The sequence below is a fragment of the Penicillium cinerascens genome, assembly GCF_028974065.1.
Source record: "Penicillium cinerascens strain IBT 15544 chromosome Unknown contig_5_segment0_segment0, whole genome shotgun sequence".
NCBI lineage: Eukaryota > Fungi > Ascomycota > Eurotiomycetes > Eurotiales > Aspergillaceae > Penicillium > Penicillium cinerascens.
The window spans coordinates 2305005-2327262 of NW_026695294.1; the positions used below are offsets into that span (position 1 = coordinate 2305005).

The 22258-nt window shown below is 51.8% G+C and overlaps 10 protein-coding genes across 10 annotated transcripts; 5 read left to right on the forward strand and 5 right to left on the reverse strand.

Moving 5' to 3' along the window:
* Positions 1 to 293: 293 nt before the first annotated feature.
* Positions 294 to 947, reverse strand: N7498_005328 (NOPCHAP1/New4 family protein; the record flags this gene model as incomplete). The annotated part of the gene is made up of 2 exons (XM_058452390.1): positions 294 to 514; positions 570 to 947. 2 exons carry the CDS (start codon positions 945 to 947, stop codon positions 317 to 319), a joined length of 576 nt encoding a protein of 191 aa, XP_058308928.1. The 3' UTR covers positions 294 to 316.
* Positions 948 to 1381: 434 nt separating this feature from the next.
* On the reverse strand, positions 1382 to 3500 carry N7498_005329 (BOD1/SHG1 domain-containing protein; the record flags this gene model as incomplete). The annotated part of the gene is made up of 3 exons (XM_058452391.1): positions 1382 to 2223; positions 2318 to 3236; positions 3288 to 3500. The coding sequence occupies 3 exons, from the start codon at positions 3498 to 3500 to the stop codon at positions 1382 to 1384; spliced, it is 1974 nt and encodes a 657-aa protein (XP_058308929.1).
* A 294-nt stretch (positions 3501 to 3794) lies between these two features.
* Positions 3795 to 4196, forward strand: N7498_005330 (putative NADH-ubiquinone oxidoreductase 14 kDa subunit; the record flags this gene model as incomplete). Its single annotated transcript, XM_058452392.1, has 2 exons — positions 3795 to 3828; positions 3946 to 4196. The coding sequence occupies 2 exons, from the start codon at positions 3795 to 3797 to the stop codon at positions 4194 to 4196; spliced, it is 285 nt and encodes a 94-aa protein (XP_058308930.1).
* A 368-nt stretch (positions 4197 to 4564) lies between these two features.
* N7498_005331 (cation efflux family protein family) lies at positions 4565 to 6018 on the reverse strand (the record flags this gene model as incomplete). The annotated part of the gene is made up of 2 exons (XM_058452393.1): positions 4565 to 5635; positions 5695 to 6018. 2 exons carry the CDS (start codon positions 6016 to 6018, stop codon positions 4565 to 4567), a joined length of 1395 nt encoding a protein of 464 aa, XP_058308931.1.
* Positions 6019 to 6385: 367 nt separating this feature from the next.
* On the forward strand, positions 6386 to 8797 carry dscA (ubiquitin-protein ligase dscA; the record flags this gene model as incomplete). The annotated part of the gene is made up of 1 exon (XM_058452394.1): positions 6386 to 8797. The coding sequence occupies one exon, from the start codon at positions 6386 to 6388 to the stop codon at positions 8795 to 8797; it is 2412 nt and encodes an 803-aa protein (XP_058308932.1).
* A 418-nt stretch (positions 8798 to 9215) lies between these two features.
* On the reverse strand, positions 9216 to 9971 carry N7498_005333 (glycine decarboxylase subunit H; the record flags this gene model as incomplete). The annotated part of the gene is made up of 3 exons (XM_058452395.1): positions 9216 to 9529; positions 9630 to 9692; positions 9836 to 9971. The coding sequence occupies 3 exons, from the start codon at positions 9969 to 9971 to the stop codon at positions 9216 to 9218; spliced, it is 513 nt and encodes a 170-aa protein (XP_058308933.1).
* Positions 9972 to 10157: 186 nt separating this feature from the next.
* On the forward strand, positions 10158 to 10716 carry N7498_005334 (mitochondrial 37S ribosomal protein bS6m; the record flags this gene model as incomplete). The annotated part of the gene is made up of 3 exons (XM_058452396.1): positions 10158 to 10215; positions 10291 to 10322; positions 10392 to 10716. The coding sequence occupies exons 1-3, from the start codon at positions 10192 to 10194 to the stop codon at positions 10714 to 10716; spliced, it is 381 nt and encodes a 126-aa protein (XP_058308934.1). The 5' UTR covers positions 10158 to 10191.
* Positions 10717 to 11235: 519 nt separating this feature from the next.
* On the forward strand, positions 11236 to 12437 carry N7498_005335 (acyl-CoA thioesterase; the record flags this gene model as incomplete). The annotated part of the gene is made up of 2 exons (XM_058452397.1): positions 11236 to 11496; positions 11577 to 12437. The coding sequence occupies 2 exons, from the start codon at positions 11236 to 11238 to the stop codon at positions 12435 to 12437; spliced, it is 1122 nt and encodes a 373-aa protein (XP_058308935.1).
* A 565-nt stretch (positions 12438 to 13002) lies between these two features.
* N7498_005336 (uncharacterized protein) lies at positions 13003 to 14511 on the forward strand (the record flags this gene model as incomplete). Its single annotated transcript, XM_058452398.1, has 3 exons — positions 13003 to 13044; positions 13165 to 13313; positions 13383 to 14511. 3 exons carry the CDS (start codon positions 13003 to 13005, stop codon positions 14509 to 14511), a joined length of 1320 nt encoding a protein of 439 aa, XP_058308936.1.
* An 815-nt stretch (positions 14512 to 15326) lies between these two features.
* On the reverse strand, positions 15327 to 16636 carry N7498_005337 (chitin synthase export chaperone). The gene is made up of 3 exons (XM_058452399.1): positions 16289 to 16636; positions 15654 to 16225; positions 15327 to 15599 (listed from the first exon to the last, which is right to left on the reverse strand). The coding sequence occupies exons 1-3, from the start codon at positions 16524 to 16526 to the stop codon at positions 15414 to 15416; spliced, it is 996 nt and encodes a 331-aa protein (XP_058308937.1). The 5' UTR covers positions 16527 to 16636; the 3' UTR covers positions 15327 to 15413.
* Positions 16637 to 22258: the final 5622 nt, after the last annotated feature.

Below are 22258 nucleotides of genomic sequence, written 5' to 3' on the forward strand. Positions count from 1 at the left end.
TTCTGCCATAGTGTGTGATGGGTCCATGCATATAAATAGATACTCCACATGTTTGTTTTTGTTTTCTCTTCTCTTCTTGACTGGTGTCTTCATCTAGACTTTTATCTTTCTTCTGGAGATTTGGCGAACTGCATCAAAAATCTATGAATGTTCATGCCTTTCTACGTTTATCTTTTCACAGCTTAATCCTGTAGAGTAGATCTTAGATCTCCAGTCGTTGGCGCCCCACTTTCAAAGTGTAAGACACTGAATGCCAAAAAAGATATATCATTCAGGAGTACAAAACTCCGAGTCGCCAACAGTGATGGTTCCCAGTTCACTCCGCCACCTCTTCAATCGAAGGCTTATCCGCGTCTGACTTCTCTGACTTCTTTCCTCCCATCAGCTTGCCCAAGACGTCCGAGTCACCCTCTGTATTCGATCCAGCATTCGCATATGGATTCTCATCATCACTATCAGCCTCACTGGAGTCATCACCATCACGCTTTTCCTTAAGCACACCCAACCCAAGATTCTACAGCCAGTCAGCACCAGTCCGGAAAACACCCTTAACCAGAAATCAAACATACCATTTCGATATACTGCTTCCCATCTGCCTCATCCACATCATCAAGCACCATATCCTTTCCCCGCCCAGCAGCAATCTCCTTCTCCAGATCCTCATTGGCATCCTTCATCTGCGGCAGAAACGTGGACAACCGTGAAAGGAGATCCGAACCGCCCTTCATCTTCATGGGCTTTATCCTGGGCTTCGGGCGGTGAGGAATACTCGGTATTGAGGACCCGCCGGCTGTGCTCTGTTGCATGCCCTCGTCTTCATCTTCTGAAGCGTCGTCTTCGCTCTCTTCTGAGGAGGAGCCGGAGGAGGAAGTTGGGTCGTCGTCGTCGGAGAAGTGTGCTGTGGTGGGTTGGTGGCTTTCTTTGGGGTTCTCATTTGTCGCTCTCATTGTGAAGGTCGGTACAGCTGGTTGCTAAGGGTATTATTGGTGGTTGTAGTCTGGGTCTTCACTGGGATGCGGCTTGTTTGTCCGAATGCCGGGGCCGGGATGCCAGGGTAACAGGTTCCAATAAATCGCAGGTAACGTGTTAGGGAAACCGGCTTGGTAGAGCCTTAAATTCCACTGAATAGAGGGTTTGAAGAGATTGAGGTTTGTGCTAGAAAAAAAGTCAAGTCGCGGTCTGGCGATTTCAACTTTTTGAGTGGGGCCGATTCCGATAACGATAAGCACTAGGTATGCGTTAAGCCGGATCGGGATCTATAAAGTATATCTTCGTAGATATCGTCCAGTAAAGTCCATTAATGATAAATGACTATTATTACAGAGATTCAAGCAATGTGCGTCTTTGGTATCACTCCAATCTCGAGAAAAGCTCATCACTTTCATCGGCTGCGGCTCCTGCGACGACTTCGACTTCGACGCCGGCTAAAGCTTGGCTTTCGACTGGGACTCCTTCGTCGCCGGCTGCGACTGCGGCTGCGGCGTCGATTCCGACGGTCCTCAGGTTCTTTCGGCTGTTCAGTTGTGGCTTCAGTCTCCCCCTCTTTGGCCTTTTCTGGTTCAGAGCCCGGAATGTAACGGTCAATGTCACCAGCTCGAGCGGGTCGAGCATCCCGCTCAGGGGATCGCTTTCGGCGCCTAGGTGAAGTGCTGCGGTTACTGTTGGGGGGGAATGTACCGATCGATGTCGCCAGAGCCAGGGGAAGGGCGTCTCTCTCGTGACGTCCGTCTCTCGCGGGAACGGCGCCGAGACCTGGATCTTCTTCGTGGAGCAGATCGAGAACGCGATCGCCGTCTGGGAGCAGCTGATCTCGAACGTGAGCGTGGACGGTCTCGGGTCCGCTGGCGAGAACGTGATCGAGAGCGTGAGCGCTGACGAGAGGGAGATCTGCGGCGCGGTCGGTATGATTCACCGCCACGATCCCTGTCTCGACTTCGGCTGCGATCAGGGCGACGCCGGTCATAGTCCCGATCACGAGATCTAGAGCGTGGTAGGTCTCGAATCCTGTCAATTTCTCTATCCCCATTTCGTCCTCGTGCAGTGGATCTACTGCGACTGCGACGAGCTGGCCGGTAGCTTCGTTCATCTCGGAAGTCACGGTATCCACGGCGTTCATCCATATTGCGGTCTCGAGACCGCACAGATGTATCCCTAGTCCGATCGAGGCGCCGATTTGGGTCGTAACGAGATGCTTGTCGACGACGAGACCGGCTACGGCTTCGACTGCGATCTCTCGTTTGACGAGTTCGCTCTCGATCCGCCATTGAATCGCGTCGCCTAGAATCTCGAGAAGGACTGGCACCTCTGTTTGAAGTACTTGGTAATCTTGAGTCGTTGGCACTCCTGGCCTGATTAGAAGTCGACGGTTTAAGGCCGTTTTCGATAGCCTCGGCTTCTTCAAAGTCAAATTCGGGCTTCTGCCGCGCTTTGGCAGCGAGCTCTTCGCCTTCTTTCAGAAGCATTTGCAAGGCAGCCTCCTCCAGCGACTTTTCATCAACCGGTGGGGCGGGGGTTGCATCTTTGGAGGTAGCCGACTTTTCTCGTTTCGGGTCGCGGCTGCGAGGAGAAAGGCCACGGTCAGAGCGATATGCCGGTGACCGATCACGATAACGATCTCTGTCTATAGTTCGACTGCGATCGCGATCGTAGTCTCGATACCGTTCACGATCTTCTCGTCGTCGTCGCTCATACCTCTCCTGGCGCTCTCGATCTCGCTGGTCATCGAGGGCTCGCTGCTCTTCGCGCATGCGCTCCCGCTCAGCCCGACGTTGGTCATCGATCTCTTTTCTTCGCGCTCTTTCCTCGTCTTCCTTCTGACGCTCAATTTCTCGCTTCTTTCGTTTTTCTTCCGCCTTAATGCGATCTTGCTCCTCCTCGATCTCTCTTTGTTTGCGCATTTCTTCACGGTAGACCTTTTCGCGCTGTTCTCGTTTGGCGGCCACCTCTGCTTCGTAGGCTTCGTCCGTTTTGCTGCCGGATTCTTCCTCCTTGGCAGCTGCTTCTTCGCCGATATCTTGACGACGAATAGCGCGGATGTCGTCTAGTATCGATTCAAGATGTTTCGAGGCTAGTTGGTCAAGGGAGTCCTCCACGTTCTTGTAGACGTCGCCACGATCAACAGCACCTTCGATCAACGTCGCGGCTTTCCCTCTTTCACGCGATAAATGTGCCGGTTCGCGCTCAATCTCGGACTCGGCCAATGCGATCAACTGGTCGGTGAAGTTGGTCTTGGACTCCTGTAGATGCATTAGCGATGCCAAGAACCAAAGCAAGATGCCCAGTCATACTCCATCATTAAATTCGGCCCATATTTGCTTTCGAATATTGTCAAATCCACCCTTCTTCTTGAATGAATGCAGAAGTTTGTCGATTGCGGCATGTTGCGCAGCAGACAGCGGCAGATCATCGGCCTTGAATTTCTTGCACTTTAAGGACTCAATGTCCAGCACTGGCCTTTTGGTACCAGCTGGCACATCCTCCATAGCCTGATCAGCGGCCATTGTTGTACGAGAAGTCCAAGGAGGACAGAGCAAGGGCACTGGAGAAAGTCGCGTGAAGACGATAAGCGATAACACGGGTGATGGCGGCGGAAAGTTAATCCGTGCTTAGAACTGCGGGCGTCTGATTTGCTTCACCTCCCTCCTACCCCGTTGCGACCTCAAAGCCCCGATCCCATCCAATTCCGACCGCGGGCCACTTTCACTTGCGACAGCGCGAAGTCATCACTTCCCTCTCGTATCGGAACCTGTCGGCACCTTTCAATACCCTCTTTCCGCCTACGCCCGGTCGCGATCATGGTCCACAAAGTGCTCTTCTGGAGCGGCTTCGGTGCGTCCTCTCCCTGCTCAAACAACTCCAATCCCCAGAATGTGGCCGTGCATCACATAAACGTGCTCTTTGAAAGAATCTCTTTGGCCATAGACTAACTGTATCCCGCTTCAACAGGCATTGCCGTCCGCCTCTGGCAACTCGGAATCGAGATGCGTCCCATCCTCGCCAAGGAATCCCTCTGGGTCTACCCTCTTTTCGCCGGTGTTGGTGGAAGCTTCGGCTACTGGCTCCAAGGTGTTGAGAACAGACAGCTCCGCATGCTCGCCCAGCGACGAGAAGCCATTCTTGAGAAGCGTCGGCGACGAGACCAGCCAGAGAGTCTGAGCAAATCTGAGGAGGGTGCTGTTCTGGCTACTACCTCATAAAGTGTTTTTGTCTGAATGATTCGAGGAGGTTGAGCATTGCGTGTGTATTCCCTTTTTTTATGTGTACCAAAATTCGACGGTTTGATATCGGGGTTTCATCTGGGAGGTCTTTGCAGATGTTACCGGCAGCGATGTGCGCTGTAGAATATGAACAAGACTTTCTATAAATTATCGTTACATTCTTTTTTAACTGCGCTCTCTAGCCTGTTCAGTTTGCCTCATTATTGGGCATATCCCATCTCAATGGCTAGAAGTACGCTCTGATATCTTACATGGCTATTATCTCAATGCAAAATAAGGATTGGATTCCTAATATACAGGGGTATTATACATAAATGCATTTGCACAACTTATTTACGCACCAGCTCTTATGTTCGTTCGACAGTGAACTGGAGAGACACCTCCCACTTCTGTCCTCCAGTTCCATATCCACCACCAAGACGATTGCGAATCAAGCTTGATATCTTCTCTCGTAGTCGACCAATGCCATCCTCTGTGCCAGAAACACGTAGCTTGAGATTGGCCATGCAAAGGCCGTAGTGAACCTGCCAGAATCTCGCTTCATCAACACCGAACACCGCCGGGTCCGCCTCGATATCTTTGATGACATCAGACACCCCTTGGCCCGAGTAGGACATGAGAAGCATTGATCCCAGGGTTTTCACCAATCGCACTCCAAGGAAGCACATTGAAAGGGCGATCGTGCCAGACAGGAGCTTATCAAGCCAATCATAGATGCGAATTGACACCAGAGGCAACAGCAAGAGAAGGGCGGAGCACGAAAGAGTCAAGAAATGCGACGGGTTGCTCAGCACCGAAGGAAGAGACTCAATATATCCAAAGCGCATAGCCTTTCCAATTCGCGCATGGTTCTTCAATCCAATTGCAGAAACCAGGGTCGAGGAAATAGCCAGCACGGCCGTAATATCCACGCTGCCCAGGGAAACGCGTTCATGAGCATGCGTATGGTGGGGCTCATGACCCGATTTTTCAAGAAAGTGCTGTAGATTATGGGAGATCAGGTCAAGGCCCATAAACAGAAGAAGCACACACATAGCAAATCCAGCCAGGACTTCGGCACGTTCGAGACCGAATGGGTGGCGAATGCTAGATCTCTTCCAGACTTCGAAGTTACCCAGGACATCCACAGCTACGCAAAGAAGAGCTCCAAGTGAGTCAAACAATATCAAATGGGATAATGCCGTCATAGCCAGTGACCCGTGCGCCGTCCAAAGGGTATAGGCGGCAACGAACATGTGGCATACACTCCACCAAAACCGTGTCTTCTGGTCCTTTGACATGCTAAGTCGGCATTCTTTCATTGTTGGCATAGGTAGTGAATTGGGAAGAGCCAAGGGCGCACGTGGAGGGGGCTCGAGGAAAATTTGATGCGAGATACTGCTGTGCTTGTATTTGTGGCCACGACGTTGTCCAATGTTCTATCGGAGGTCAGTGTAAGCGTTTGCTTCTCAAGGATCACGACACTATTGAAGCTTACCGACTTGACCACCGGGCTCTTTGCCATGACGTTGGTATTGAAATTGAACGGCCCCGCCGAAGGAGAGTCGCCCGAGCCATTTTCCGTCGGTGTCACATCCTCTGCAGGCCCGGTTCCAAAGCTGAATGAAGCCTTGGTAGGGCTAAGGCGATCCGAGTTCACTGGTTCCAAAATAGCGCTCTTGGGGAATGTATCCTTGAGAGGCGACAAGGCATCGCGATCAATAGATAGTCCTCCATTGACGTGCGGAGCATGGACTGTGCCGTCGTCCGATGGCGGGGTCGGGGTACGTGGAGGAATAGGTAAAGGGAGGTTCGACGCCATCGCGAATGCCTGTCGAACGCGTCTCCGTCGTAAGAATAGAGCTTGGGAATGTCTCGTGAAGGAGTCCGGGGGAAAAGGAGATAACGGACCAAGGTACTATTAGTGCCTGATATATCAGGTGTCGACCAGCGGAAGGGGCGGGGGCCTAAAGGTCTCGACCCCATGTCGAGTACATCATCCACTCAAAGTTTAGCTCGACAACTACCACCCTCGTCATTCATTACTGTCCGCGATCTTTGAAGCTTGCGGTCTTCACAGTACTTGAAGGCTTTGCACTTCGCTCCTTTCCGTCGTTTTCCCGCGATGCTCACCGTCCCGATCTGAGGAAGCGTCCGATGCGGAGAAACCCCCGTGGCATCGATGACCGATGGATAACCGCGGTTCTTTCTTCTTCCTCCTGCTGGTTTTCTACCTGCTCCTCAGCTCGCAGTCGCGTCCTCCGTTGATTGATGAGGACCGGGAGCGCCAGCGCGAGCTCGACCGAGAGCGACATGCGCTCCAGCTGTTGAACGAGTCGAAGTATGGAGACTTCGATCCACCGGCGGATCGTTGGCTTCCATTCGCAGGAGTCCGGCAGAATGATAGTTATGCCTGGGATCTCTTTCCGAATGTTCAAAGTCGCGTGCGCCACCAGCTACAATCCGTTCTCTCGAATGCCGGCCTCGAGCCTCCGATAGGTCTGGACGATTCCTACTCGTCGTCGCCTTTGAACTTGACGAAGCTTTTTCTTCCGGTATACCGCAATACTACAGGAAAGCTACGGGGTGATTGGGTACGACAGAAAGATGTACATCGCAGCACACCTCTCAACACTTCTGCTATCGCCCATGAACACGAGTACTTCACTCATGAGTTCAGCTCAAATATCACGGGAAATGGTGGCACTTTTTCCTTTGACCTGGAAGAAGGAGGCGGGGAGGAGCTCCGGCTAGGTGAAAGCCTAGTCCGAGAGATTAGGGCGAGCTTGACGGTTGAGAGCGAAGACTTCTGGGGCAGTACCTGGTATCTCTCACTATTTGGGATGCACTTTCCAGAAACTGGATCGATTATTCTGAGTACCTCAAGTGAGAAGTTTGGTGGGATATTTGCTCTGCCTCACTTTGCGCTTTCTCCTGATACTTATGAGTTGTCCCATCGGCTTTTGCTCAAGTCTCTTTCGGATACCATGTTAGAAAGGCAAAACCGCCCTCCTACTTTGTTCCCATGGTCTTCTTTGGCGGGATCGGAGCAGATGGAATTCCCAGCGCCCAAATGCGAGCATATCATTTTCCTTCAGCAACATCCCGTCGTGATTGATGGTGCTGTCGCCGACCGGTTGCTACTGGAGCGAATGGAACGAGAGTTAAGGTACCCTGTGGGCGCACCATTGCCAGACCCTCCTCTCATGATCATGTCTGCCGTTGTCTTCTCTCCCGACTGCGGGTACATACTCGAAACCAAGGGGGCACCAGAATACCCTCCCTCTGATCCTCTATATCTGTCTGGGCCTAAGTACGAGGAATTCAGTAAATATGCAGCTCGTCTCATATTCGTGGTTGCAGCTGTCTTTGTTGCACAGATCACTCTTCTCTTGCGCCAGGTTAAAGAGGCTTCGACTCCTTCGACCCGAAGTCGCGTCAGTTTCTACACCATCGCATTGATGGCGCTGGGAGATGCCTTCGTCCTAACTTTCATCATTTTGGAGCTTTACGCAGCGGTTTCCTTCTTGGTTCTGGCAACCGCTTCATTCTTGGCTTTCCTCTCCGTCAGTTACATTGGCATGAAATTCATGATGGAGATCTGGGCTGTGCAGGAGCCGGAGCGACGCGAAGAACAGCCCGTCGAACCCCCGGCTTCCACCACTCGTCCGGGAACTCTTCCTTTGCCTGCCACTGCAGCGGTCCAGGATTCTGGCGCCACGCCTATCATTCTGACACCCGATCAAGACCCTCCGGACGATGACCTAGAACCACCACCGACTACCAACCGCACTGGGGCTCCAACCCCCAGGCAAATGCGTAGCGATGTTGGTGCCATGTATGCGCGCTTCTATCTCGCATTATTCGGAATGCTCATTCTATCTATTTGGGCCGTTCTCCTGCCCAGGCGCTTGGGAGGGATCTATGCACGCGTATTGTCAGCGATTTACCTCTCATTCTGGGTGCCACAGATCCACCGCAACGTGATGCGGAACTGCCGCAAAGCACTGCGTTGGGACTTCGTCGTCGGCCAAAGCATCCTCCGGTTATTCCCATTTCTGTACTTCCTCACAGCTCGAGGGAACGTTTTGTTTATTCGACCTGACTGGACCACCGCTTTTGCAATGGCCGGTTGGATGTGGATTCAAGCTTGGGTACTAGCCAGCCAGGACATCCTGGGCCCGCGGTTCTTCATTCCGCGGGGCTGGGCGCCTCCTGCATACGACTACCATCCAACCCTGCGTGATGCTCCTGGGCCGGACGACGACCTCGAGGCTGGAGGCTCTCTATCCATTGCATCTCTTCGGGGCGATGAGCGGGATCTGGTTAGTGATTCCAAGGATGACGATAAGCAGCGGGATCGGGACCGAAAGAGAGTTATGTTCGACTGTGCTATCTGCATGCAGGATATCGAGGTTCCTGTTCTCCCCGCGCTCACTTCTGCGGGCGGAAGTGTGACCGATGGGGCTGCGAGCATTCTGAGTCGTCGGCAGTACATGGTGACTCCTTGCCGGCACATCTTCCATACTGCCTGTCTTGAGAGCTGGATGAGGCTTCGCCTTCAGTGCCCGATCTGTCGTGAATCGATACCTCCTGTATAGACTAGATTTGGTTTCAATGAATATTACTTCCTGTACATAGACTCTATTGGTTTTGCAATGGGTCCATGTCTTGTCTAACTAGCTTCTGTTGTCTATAGATATTATGAGATGGCTCCCTCTCTTCCCTCTTCTGAATTCTTCTGGAATAACCTTGGAGCCTGTGCACTCTCCACCTACTCTACTTAGGGGAACCTTGAAACCCGACTATCTTATCTTCGTTATATGCCAAAGTGGGCAGTCAAAGCCGTGGAGGGCCTGACATATCTAAACTCTTTTGTTGAAAGAAACGTGTCTCCGTTAGACAGAAATAATATAAAATCACAGGTCAACATAGGAAAAGCACAGTAATCGAACCCCGTCGACGACCATTCGCCACAACTCTAATTCCAACATATATTCTCTACAGCCTCCCTCAGATCTAGTGATCGATGGTCTCGTTGTAGGCGGCCTCATCCAACAAAGCCTCGAGCTCAGCAGCATCAGAAACCTCAATCTCAGCAATCCAGCCCTCACCCTCGGGGCTGGCGTTGATGGTCTTCGCGTTGTCCTCCAGAACGTTGTTGCCGCGGATGACCTTGCCAGCCACGGGGGAGAGGACGTCCGAAGCGGACTTGACGGACTCGACGGCACCGACGGGCTCGCCGGCGCTGACCTCAAGGTCGGCCTCGGGGAGCTCAACGAAAACAACGTCACCCAGGGAGTTGGCGGCGTACTTGGTGATACCGATCTTGGCTGCGGGGTTCCGTTAGCTTACTTGCTCTATTCACATATACTCGGCGATACGGCCTATCCGTATCGAAAGGTACCATTGACATGATACAGGTGGACTAACCAGTGTTGGTGCCGTCGACAAGCTCGATCCACTCGTGCGACTCGGTGTACTTCTTCACCTGGGCTGCAGATGCCAATTGAAGGCGCCGTCAGTCTCTATGACCTCATGGAGCTCAATTCGGTCCATAAGAGGCCACAACGGATCCATTTCCTTTATGAATAGCATGTTGCGACCACTTGGCCAGCTTGAAGGGCAGGGTAACTCACCAAGAGGGCTCTGCGAGAAGCTGCGAGTTCCCCGCGGGAAGCGGAAAGCAGGTGCAGCGCGGCAGGCAGAGGCAAGGGGCTTCTGGGCAAGGGCCCGGGAAGCAAAGGGACGGATAGAGCGGGCGACGGCGGACATTTTGGGAGGTTTGGGGAGTAATTGAAAGGAATGAAGAGAAGGGGAGAGGGGAGAGTTTAAGAAGGAAAGGAAAGAGAAGTGCTTCCCCGGCGGAGTTGCGCGATGCTGATAAGACGGCGCCAAGACTTTGATAAGCTCCGACTTCCGTTCGGATTTTGCGCGACAGGAGTTCCTCTTTCAGCTTTCAATTAATCGGGTTTCCACGCCACCACTCGATGCAATGTTGTACGAGCTGATTGCCATTGTACGTGCATATCCCATTCTCATCATTGGGTGATGACTTGACGTTGAAAACTAACGTGTGCGCTTCCGCCAACAGGTCCGCCCGGGCAGCCTACAAGAGGTTCGAGAGTACGTTTCGCAATAAAACCTCCGGCTCTCCGCCCCCTTCATCGGCCGATGAACTAATATCGTCCACAGAATCGCCCGTAACGCCGGTGTCCAGGTCATCCGGTCCGGCGGCGTCGTCCGCGGCTACACCAACTGGGGCCCTTTCCGTCTGCCCAAGGTCACCACCAAACATCAGGCTCGCTACAGCGAAGGCCACCACTTCATCATGCGCTTCGACTCTTCTGGCCCCGTTCAAGCATCTATCCGCCGCACTCTCGGTCTCGACCCGCGAATGATCAACTTCTCGGTCGTCAAGCTGGGCGACAAGCTTGAGGAGATCAAGGACATCGAGGGCAAGGTCCAATGGAACAACACCCGCAGCATCACCGACACTATCCAGACTTCACGGTCGTAGATGCAGTTCCGGGGAATTTGTGATGAGATTTGGGTTTGGTTTTGAGCATCATCTTTTTTTTTGTGTATCATTACGGCTTGGGGAATCGGGCATAACCCCTCAGCACTGTCAGCGCGATTGGCGCAATTTGTATAAAACCTGCAATCTGATATCTTTCTTCCCATATAACTGTGATATACTGCAAATATCTATCTGTATTTCAACTTCTCCCGATGTGGCCACGTGACTCGCCCCGCGTGTGCCTCGGTTCCCCAGTTTCAAGCCGGGTATTCTCCTTGTTGATCGACCTCCAAGGCTCTCCACATCAGAGATCGGGCGGATTTGATCGCACTGGCGTGGTATTGGAGCCATATTGCTGTTCTGTTGTGGACAAATCCTTATCCGGATCGTCCCTAAGTTCGGGATTGACCCCTGCGGTTGGCCTTGCTTCGAGGTAGCAGGCGATTTGAGCCTACGCCTTTGGCCGCTCTCACTCATTGTGTATACGTCTCATCTTGCTTGAGTCCAGTCTGTGTAATCATGTCCTCACGCGAGGCGGCGGGCAATGATCCGGACGAACTGACTTCCCCGCCCGAGTTTGTGGAGTTGATGGCTCTAGAACGACTCGATGATATAAAAGTGTCACACGCCGGCGCGGTCGAGGCAGAAAGAGTCGAACGTTTCCGTTCATTGGCTGCTCCATATCTTCCCGGCGACGGTACTCTCTCATTTGGGGGCCATGTATATGCCCAGTCTGCGTACGCTGCATCGAAAACCGTCGGGAAAGGATTTGTGGTTCATGTAAGTTCCTGGTACATAGTACCTAAACGAGATGATTGAGTACCTATTTATATTGAGATCATTGCTAATTTCTGTCACAGAACATGACGGGTACATTTATTTTGGGCGGCCGGCAGGGCGTTCCTTATGTATACACCGTACGGCATGTTCGAGATGGCTTCATGTATTGCACACGGGCAGTTGATGCTCGGCAAGATGGCAAAATCTGCTTCTCGTGCCTTTGTTCATTCAAGCGCGATGAGAATAGGCGGGATTTCCACCATCAACCTGCACCGGTGCAGGAGCGGTTTCGAGAAGTGTTATCGGCCAAACGACCCGAAGACCAGCCCGTCAGTCCCAGTGTTGATGCTGAATGGTGGATTCGAAGCGTTCAACAAGGACATATAGAAGAGCGAAAATTTCCCGGTCTCGACGTGCGGAAAACCAACATGATGGACTACAACAAAACCAAGGACACTCAGAGAGACACCCAGAAAGGTGATCCTACGAAATACCGTCAATTGACACAGTACCGTCTCAAGGGATCTCCAGACGAAGATCCTACTGCAACGCTCTCTCAGATTAAAGAGAGAGACCAGGATGGTGAATACGACAATCTCTATGCCTGTGCACACATGTACTCCAGCGACAAAAACTCTCTTCTTTTGATTCCGCGTGCTCTTGGAATCAAGCATTGGACCGAAATGTGCAGTCTTACATTGACCGTGATTGTCCACCAGCATGGCGAGGCATTACGGATGATTGACTGGGATGCCTCCGCCCGCAATGACTCTGGATTACGGATGAAGTGGTTTATACAGGAGGGCTGGACGCCTCGATCGGCAGAGAATAGAGCTGTGCATGAAAGCCACTTGTGGAGTCCTGATGGCACTTTGGTCGCCACATCATTGCAGGACGGTCTGCTCAGGTTGCGGAAATTTGACCGTGCGGGCAATCTATAAGGTAGTATCAGGGACTTTCATATCGGAGCGTTGGCCACTGAGATTTAGAATAGATGGATAATTGCCAGGGTCGTCACCTGCCCAGGTGTACAATTCTGGAACTTCCAGGGCTCTGGGTAGATTGAGAGGCTTTAGGTCAGTCAACGCATCATTCTTGGGATCAATCAATAGATTATGCAAGGTTTTTGCAAGAAATTGCTTGAATCTAGAATTTATACTTCAGACACTTCTCAGGTTCCCAGTAAGATATATCGAAGAGCCAGTTCAGTCATTGTTCGGGACAAGATGCCGGGCCTAGACTATAAGTCAACAGGATCCAATAAAAGATCATCAAATCAGACTTACATATGCTAGACTCAAATGCAGAACCCCAACCTCAAAGATCCAGTTGACCGGGATCTGTCAACTCAGTACATAGCGGTATCACGTGCATCATGACGTAAGGCATCAGTAGGTCAACCTTTATGGGGAATCGCATGGTTTTCACTTTACGATCGCAACTTCATTACATCCGTTGTGTCCAACATCTGTCCCACAATGGTTACTGGCTGCCTATGAATCCACCATGCAAAAGTCACTCCTCCTGGTCTTCATCCATGGTTTCAAGGTATGAGCATCCCAACGTATTCCCTTGCTGAACACTTCCCCGCAAAGTACCTTTTTTACACCCGCATATGGAAACACAAACAACCGAGAGCTATGCTGATATGCTTTTGAGCCTTCCTAGGGTGGCGATGATACCTTCGGCAAATTTCCAGAGCACCTGCGTGTTCTTGTTAGCAGGGCGCTTCCTGCTGTCAAGGTCACAACAGCTGTGTATCCCAAATATGAGACGAGAGGTGATCTGAAAGAATGTGTGGGGAGGTTTCGGGAGTGGTAAGAGCTACCCTCTCATCGTTACTGTCTTTTGATCGAAGTCCTGATCGAATTGCTCATATTTCGCAGGCTCCAAAATACCGTTATCGATCTGGAAGTTTCAAACCATACCGCGTCCCCAACCGTTGACCCGTCCGTCCATATCTTCCTCGTCGGACACTCCATGGGAGGAATTGTGGCAGCAGAGACGTTGCTATTACTAGCAGACGAACAACCTATCCCTCACAACCCAGGATCTGAATTTCAATCCACAACCCAACCAGATGATCATGCGCCTATTGTGGAACCTGGCACCTTCATGTTCCCTCACATTCAAGGAGTCCTTGCGTTTGATACTCCATATCTGGGCATCGCTCCAGGAGTGGTAGCGCATGGTGCAGAGGGACACTATCGCAATGCCACAACGGCCTACAATACCTTTTCAGAAGTTGCAGGGATTTTCGGCTACGGAAAGGACAATGAATCAGGAGGAGCCGCTTCTGCCACAGCCGCGAAAGAGCCACCCAAAGCTCTACCACCATCCACCGATGCTGCAGCAACACCATCCTGGCAGCGATGGGGTCGATATGCCATGTTCGCTGGTGCCGCGGGTGCCGTGGCAGCTGGTGGCGCAGCTGCTCTGTACTCCCAGCGCCAGAATCTGTCTGCGAGTGTTGACTGGGTATCCTCGCATCTCGCATTTATCGGTTGCCTAGCGCGGACATCGGAATTGGAACAACGGATTTCGCGGCTGGCCCACGTAGAGGAGGAACGGGGCATCGGCTGTGTCAACTTTTACACCTGTCTCGGGCAAGGAGCGGGGTCTTTAGTAGAGAACATGGCGACGGGAAAGACATCGTTCACTCAGAATATCATTCGTTCGAAGAACAGAACGTTTTGCAAGCTTTCCCCCGATGTGGACAGTGGCAAGGAAATCGCATCTTCAGGGCGGCCTGGACTTCGGTGGACAAAGGCCGTCAACGACCAGGCCACGGATGAGGTGAAGGCACACATCGCCATGTTTCTACCCAAAGAGAACCCTGCATTTTTCGACCTTCTCGGTGAGGCCTGCAAGACCTTGGTGGCATCGATCGACAAGGGCTGGTACAATACGTCGATGGTTCCGAACGAAAGGAACAACCCGAACATCCAACCTGAAGAGCGTGCGCAAGGAAACGACGACTTCATGGATGCGGATGACGTTGTTGTTGTGGACTGAAACGAATGGCCGACGCCAATAGACTTTGGTTTTCTCCACCCGTCGAAGCCCCCTGGAAAGTTTCCTGGCGTTGGAAACTTCCACGGCCACTCCATACGACCTTCCCCTGACCGACAGTCTCCAGTTTAAAGTTCCGCCCGCGTGCGCCGCATCAGACGCTCTACCTATGAAAGCCAGTGCTAGCCTGACATGAGACGAATGACTGCTCGGCTGGGTAAAAAACTTTTTTCCACGGAACTCACCGTGGAGCTAGCATGAACTATCAGTTGGCACAGACCTTGCCTAATATGCTATAGTTTATCGCCCGAGAGAAAGAAAGTCGCGCTACCAGGATTTGCGGATCAGGGCCACGTTGATCTTGTCATTCGTTTCAGCTCTGACAAGCCTCTGTGCCATCGCCTAACGGCCTTCATTGGCATGGCCATGACGCAAAATGACTCCGAGACATTCTAGTCTTGCTTCACGTGGCATTGGACAGAGGTGCTGTGTTCTACCCGCTGGCTGCGATAAGAGGATTATCTCTTTGGTTTTGAACCAGCACGTAGATACTTCATGGTGCCGGAGACATACACATCCATGGCAATCCCCTTTGTCCGTCATTATAGACTAGCGCATCTTTCATGAAACTAGTGCCCGAGCGCAGAATGAATAGATTGAACTATTGAAAAACCATTATCCCACGAACGCCGTTGACCCAAAATAGTAGGCGGGATGCAAAGTGACGTTTCATTTCATCTCGAGACTCTCCACCCACTTCGTAAGTTACTATGAAATTAAAAACCATACATGCACCCCCTTGAGACGCAAATCAGGTTTGAAAATAAGCCTAAAGCTAAATGTATGGGACGAATTTGAATACCATCAGATCAATGATCACATGTACACGCAAAGAAGGGAAACGATTAGTAGTTGTGATGGCCGTAATTCGAGGCACGGTGGTGGTACAAGCTGCCTGCGTATTCGGAATTGTTGTCTTGGTAGACAGTTTGACGCCGTTCTTCTTCCGGAAGCAGCTCTTTGACCTCCCAGGTGTTCGGCTTGACTCCGACCGAGAATTCCAGATCTTCCGTGGTGATTGAGTCCCAGAACTAGACTGTGTTAGCACTCTTGTAGACACTGGATCCCGGGGATCCACGGCTTACCTTGTAGACCATCATCACTGCCAGCAAGTTGCAGAACGTGGCAAAGAACAGACCGTCCAAATAGTGCTGGACGTTGTTGCAGATGACATCACTGAATGCGTAGAGAATCACCTGTCCGATGATGAAGACCAGCAGGCCGAAACAAATATTGCCAAGCGGCCAGCGGTCATCCAGCGTGTTCACAACCAGCAACAATTGCATGACGATGTACACTGCAACACAGATGGCGTTGAAGAGATAAAGCACCACAAACAAGCCAACGGTGTTCTCTGGTCCCAATCCGCCCCATGACTTGAAGGTCAGCAGAGAGATCACGAAGGTCATGGCAAACATGGCAACGGAGCTAATACGAATCAGCCACACCGACAGTGCAGTGCCATCCTCGTACAGCTGGAAGCCCACGAAGCCGTTGACCAGCAAGCAAGTGCAAAGAGCCGATACCAAACCACTTTGCACTGCTACAAAATACGGGAACGGCCCGCTCTTCGGAGGAACCACACCCGCATCAATGATGAGAGAGCAAATCGTGAGCGCCAAGTAGATGTAGAAGACGGTGATGATCTCCTTGCGGCCTACCAGCATCGAGAATATGTTAGCAACGCATATCTAATAGTCCACCATTGAGTAAGACGAACCGACAGCGGTGAACTTGGACCTGATGTGAAGAATCATGATCACCGTCATGGCCAGTGCAATGATGTGCATAAACGAGGCGGCACCTTCGAATATGATTGTATTCGCAACCTCAATGTTCCGCGCATAGCAGTTGGAGATGATGCCCGTGGCACCGGAGATCGACGAGGGCGGGCCCACCATGGAGCACAGCGGTAGTGGCACCTTCTCGCATATCGAGTCGAATTGGCCGAATCCCATGATGCTATTCAAGTCGGGTGGTACAACAACAAACAGAGGCTTTCCCGTTGCGGTGGGCGGTCACAAAGCGAACGCTGTCTCCACAACGACGGTGGAACGGTGGAGAGAGGATGACGACTAAGAGATGTGGGAAGCGCTGCCTGTTCTCTCGCTTTGGTGCTCTGCTCCCACTCTTCTCTTCCCCAGAGCAACAGGTGAGGCTCTTTTCTTTCAAATGAGTGTCGTGGCCAATGTCAAGGGCAAGCTGGGCTGAGGTTTTCGTCTGCGAGGGGGAGAAGGTCACGGGATGAAGTGAGCGGCTATTTTTGCTTTCCCATATCGGGACTAGCTTCGTTTCCCCAGGCCACGCGCTGAGTCAGTGCCACGTGATCGGGTTCGGGTCCGAGTTCGGGCCGGACGATCATGCGGAAAGACGAGGCAGGACCGCCCTTTCTGGTCGCAGGATGATTTCAAGGATGTGAGATAGTGAGGCTGCGTAGTCCCAGGGCCTGCCCCGGAACATTGCTAGTTTTTTCGGCGCATGCAACCCGCAGAGGCTCTATCCGAGGCGGAGTCCCAACGGCAACTGCAATGGCTCCACAACCCGATAAACTTGGGGCTAGAGATCCAGAACCACGCCGCGTCCGTATCGCCCGGCCGCACAATTGGATCTCAAAGCCCGACCGCACCATCCACTTGAGACAACGACCCAAAATGGGATCGCTGCTCGTGGATCCCACGGAGACTTTCGACCATTGAAGAACTGGGCATGTGGATAGGCCCTCATCTGCACTCGAAACATCACTCGCTGTCCCACCATCTCCTGTTGCTTGACTGTGCTGTGCCGATGTCTGCCGGTCTCCATTCTGCGCTGCTTTGGCGTATGATGGACTCTATGAAGGTTCATTCCCTCGAAACAATCATCTCGACCCCAGCTTTTTTCTTTCCCCTCTCCACCCCTGCCCAACCGCTCCACAAAGCGCAGGGTATCGCAACCTTGCGCGATGGCGATGGGCCAATTCGCCATCCACGGAGTCAATTAAATGCCGATGGTCCTTTTGCGTCACGCACGGTGGATCGACAAAAATCCAAGACATCTGGGAGTCGTCCCGATCAAAACTAAAAGAAAAGGGCGTCATCAACCGACGGAGCTAAGTTGTGGCCCCAGTGGAGAGATTGTTCCTGGAGCTTTTCGATCTGGAGAATGCCGAGAAATCTTAAACTTTCTTTTTCTGATTCGCGGAGGGGTCGGAGATGGAAACACGGCTCAGTCAAGACTTTGGGGCGTATGGCGCACAAAATCGGAGAGTTAGGCCCCATCGACGCTACTACCCTAACGATTCTTATTTGCCAATCTCCTTTCTGGTTGGTATACATTGCCCGCCCCCTTTCCTTTTGGGTGCGGTATAAGGGCAGTTCGGACCGTTTCCTACCCATGGCTCGCTCAACTCACTCGTAGAGTCCACGAACTTCGCCCTTTCCGGCCCCATTTGGCTGGCTAGGGCTTCGCCCGTGGTCATTCGATCGAATGGGGTTCCCTCCAATCAATGGATAGCACTCGATAACAGGGGTTTCAAACGTCGAAGTTCCAATTTTAATTAGTTTAATTTTTACTCCATGTTTCCTTTTTTTTTTTTTTTCCCTGGAGCCTATCGGTCTCTCCGACCCGCCCAACGGGAATCGTCGTATCTTCGGCTTTTCCAACAAGGTTGCCCAAGTAGCGGAATGTAGGAACACACAGCAGTCGTCACCGGATGGAGTATCGGAAGATCGCCTGACATCGAAGTGAAGCCTTGTCGCTCGGAAACTCTCTTCCGCTATGTAACAGTTCCCACACGCGCTGGCTACGTCTCACGACGTATTTGTTTCATGCATGAAGATCCTGACTAGCGCCACGTGTGAGTGGAAGAAGCGCCAACGGCTGTGAGAAACCGCGTCGATCTCCCACCTACCCGATGAATAGTATGCCGCAGGAGGTAGACTGGTAGACTACTGGGGGGAAGGTCTCGGCATCGGGGGAAGGAAGGGTGGTCCCTGATAGTCCTGGGCAAATCTCCGGCATTGGTCCTTTCGGGCGTGTTTTCTACAACGGTCAAACCATAGATCAAAGCCACCCTCTATGCAGGACCCGCTTGGGCCAAGGTATTTTTTTAGGGGGTTACTGCCGGTGGGGTGGGGGGTGAGGGGGGAAACAGGGCAAAAGCGTCCAGAATGTACTATACTGCTTCTTACGACGTGAGGTGTGGAATTATGGAGTAAATCCCTTGTAGCTTTGCGATTGACAGGCATCTATCTGTGTGTTCCGATTTTCTTATTTTTTCGCTCCGTCTCCCACCGTTACTCGGGGACACGTTCAACCCTTTCTTGTCCGGTGTTTTCTTTCCCCATACACTATTCACTCTCGACGGCCTACATGTCGCAATCGCCGTGATACATACTCGCACCGCTTCCCGTTTTCCCTGTCTCGACCTCTCGACTCTACACACTCCATTCCTTCACCCGGCGTCCCCATGGGATCAAAATGTGCAACTATTTCAAAAACTATTACATCTATAGCACCTGCTCGAATCCCAGCGCCCATTTCTTCCGCACCTCCCTGGATGGCAACAAGGACAATCGCTGCTCAGATAGCCCGCACGACCGGTTCATCATAGTCGTAGGCAAATGCCTACTGTGCCGATGAATTTTCAGCAATGCCCTCAGGCGTCGATCCGCGACGCCCGAAAAGACCCCACTCTGTTTCCAATCCTGTCTCGCCCCGTCCGGCGTTCCTTAGGCATTGCGAACAACCACGAAGAACTGTCATTCGGCTATAGCCTAACCTTCTCTTTCGACCGTCCACCCAAAACCCCGAATGACGATGCCGAGCACTCGATTTGAAATACGGTTATTCGTGCGGCCCTGATCGACATTGTCCATTTACATCTCGGATTCTGGGGCCCGTTCCAATTAAACTTTGGTGCCCGGCACCCGGGTCCCTTGTACGTTTTCTGAGTTCTGTGGAGTTATTGGCTTTGGCTTTGCGGATTACTCAAAGAAGCGTTGCTTTACCTTGCCTTGCTTTGCTGTCCCTTGTACTTTTTTTGTTTTTTGCTTTTTTGAGGGAGGGGGGGGGGGGGGGGGGGGGGCCTTTTGCACCCTACTTGCGTCCTGGCCTTAAATTTCCTCATCTCATTGGGTCCGGTGTTCAAATGGGATTATTTCTGCACGGATGCTATATTAGAGCGGGACCTGATTTTTGGATAATGGTTTGCGGTCCAAGCGATTACTCTTTTTTCGGTTTCGACTGCGCTTTGTTTCTCTTCCTTTCCCCCGTCGGATTTCTTTGATCCCCTGTACGATTACGACTGGATTGTTTGGACTCAGAAGACAAGGGCGCGACCCCTGCATCTTTTTCTAATCACATGTTATTCGAGCACGCTATCACATTAAAAGGATCTTTCGTTTCCGGGCTCGGACCCGATGGCCATCTAAAAGGGAGCCCGTCGATTAAGGTCTGGGTCCTTGGGGGGTCCCGCACGGGCAACGTGGTTCTACTATTTCCCATTGAATCCCGCACAGAGGCCAGGGGGAAAGGGGGTCCCAGCTCAGTAGCATGACGACAACACAATCCTCGCGACGCTCCTCGCTCGTAAATCCCGAACATCCTTGCACTATACATCTCCATGTCAAAGGTATTGTTCTAGGTACTGTTTGAGGTACTGTTGTAGGGAGGGCCTTCTCGATCGAGACCGTCCTCAATTCGATGGGGCGCGCATTGCAGCTGCGCGGCCGGAGAGGCAGGGGTAAGGTGCATGTATGTTTGTTTTGGACGTTGAGACTGCCAAAGGCCCCGGGGAGAAAAAAAGATTCTTATCGAGACTTTCTGCAGCTCCACGAAATCTCCGAAGGCGTTGGGGTATCGATTGAAACGAAGCTTCGCGCTTGTGTACCTGCTGCAGGTAATCAAGGTGTCTGGTCTTGTCTTATTGTTGACTCTTTGACCCTAGATCACTCTTGTCCAACCCATGCTCCAATAATTGCATGGGATTTCTAGGCATCCCTGTAGCCTTTTAGCAGGCGTATCGCGCTCTTGGCGAATCGGGTAATTGGCTAAAAGATGTCCGTAATCAATCAGAGTGTGGACGGCGTAACTTTATTCACCGGCCCGGGGTCTCAGCAAGACCCTCTATCAATGCCAGTGGAGCAGTGGCTTAAAATGATGCAATCGCAGGAATGGCTCAGACTAGGGTGAGTTTAGGGGGCGCCAGGAGGGGCCAGGTTAGGGCGCGTTATGACTTTCACATCCGAGGTCTCCAGAAAGCGGATAGTAGGTGAAGGTTCGGAAAGAGGAGGGGAAATCTGTAAGCAGGTATATTAACCACCGGTTTACCCTAAAACAAAAAGATCCGAGCTGTACTCGGTATGTGCTCCGAGGGCGAGGACGATTAAGTGCCGGATAGGGCACAGCAATGTTGGGAACACTAAATCCCTGTCAATTGCACTAGCCACGAACGCACCTTGAGCCATGGGACGCTCAGTCCGTCTCACACATGCCAGCGGCTGCACCGTCCTTTTCTGCCGAGAGTTCGAATATTTCCCGGGGGCCCAAAAGACTATCTATGTTCTTATTTTGCGCTAGGATTATGCAGATGCTCCGTCTGTCCGCGTGGGGCTGCATTCAATATCGCATCATTGCATGGAACAATCTGCTCAATTTGCGCAATAAGACATATGGGTCTTTAAACCGTCAGTAGGACCTGTTGTTGGTGTCCAATATAAATAAAATTGCATGCAGTGTCGGGCGCTCGTTGGGGTAAACAAGTTATGGTGGGCGATATCAACATCTTATCCCATGGGGGGGTTTTACCGGTCCAAAGGCAATCTTGCAAGTTTTAAGCGCTTGAAGATTATGGTGGTCGATGGATCTGTAACTGACAAGGGCACGGCCCGTCCGCAAAGCTTTTGAAGGTAAAGCTCTTGCAGTGGTTTATTTCCACGTGCCAGTAGGATTGGTAAGTATAAAGTTCCTGTGTCTACACTAAGAAAACGCGGGTTGCAGTTTCAACACGTTCTTGCGAGCCAAGAGTCAATGCCCCTAACATTTTCTTCCTGGCCCTTTCACATGCTTCGAGTTTAGTACCGCGTTGGCATTTATAGAGTGGCGCGGACCTTCATTCTGTGTAATGGGCAAGCTCCAGGCTGAAGGCAGCTGTCTGACCGCAAGCCCCTATCATTTCAATGACTAAGCCACCGACAGGGATTCACCCGCATCAAACAAACCGGACGTCATTTCCTTAGGCTTCGACCTAATTAGCCTACCCATGTGCCGTCTTTAGCTCGACTATCCGCCTCATGGCCATTCATCATAAACACCATCGTACGATTGTCACACCCCATCTCTCAAGCTCAACGCACGGACAGGAAGAGACTCCAAAAGATCCACCCCGTTGGACGCCCGACGTAATAGAAGACCTCGCAGCCAAATCAGGAACCATCTCTAACGGCTCCAGCTCTATCACGCGGTCTGTGCGGAAATTGAGATTTCGGGTGGAGTACCGAAGCCACAGCCGTTATCCACTTTTTGGAAGCGGACCAAGATACATAAACCGTCAAAGGAAATGAGCAAGGAAGATCGACAGGACAACCTTGGAATTTGAAATGAAGCCAATTGCAAAACTAATCGTTATCGTCTAATCTCGTGCGGAGACCGCCGCCACAATGTGCCTTGGAATACACATCTTGTTTCTGCCGTCTTCCCGTGCCGGGGGGTA

What these genes read in the sequence shown, in the direction of transcription:
- N7498_005337 (XM_058452399.1), bottom strand. Translation starts at nt 16,526, where the DNA reads ATGGGATTCGGCCAATTCGACTCGATATGCGAGAAGGTGCCACTACCG. An exon ending in GTCCAAGTTCACCGCTGTCG is followed by an intron (nt 16,226 to 16,288) that starts GTTCGTCTTACT and finishes CGATGCTGGTAG; the next exon opens with GCCGCAAGGAGATCATCACC. An exon ending in CAGTGATGATGGTCTACAAG is followed by an intron (nt 15,600 to 15,653) that starts GTAAGCCGTGGA and finishes AACACAGTCTAG; the next exon opens with TTCTGGGACTCAATCACCAC.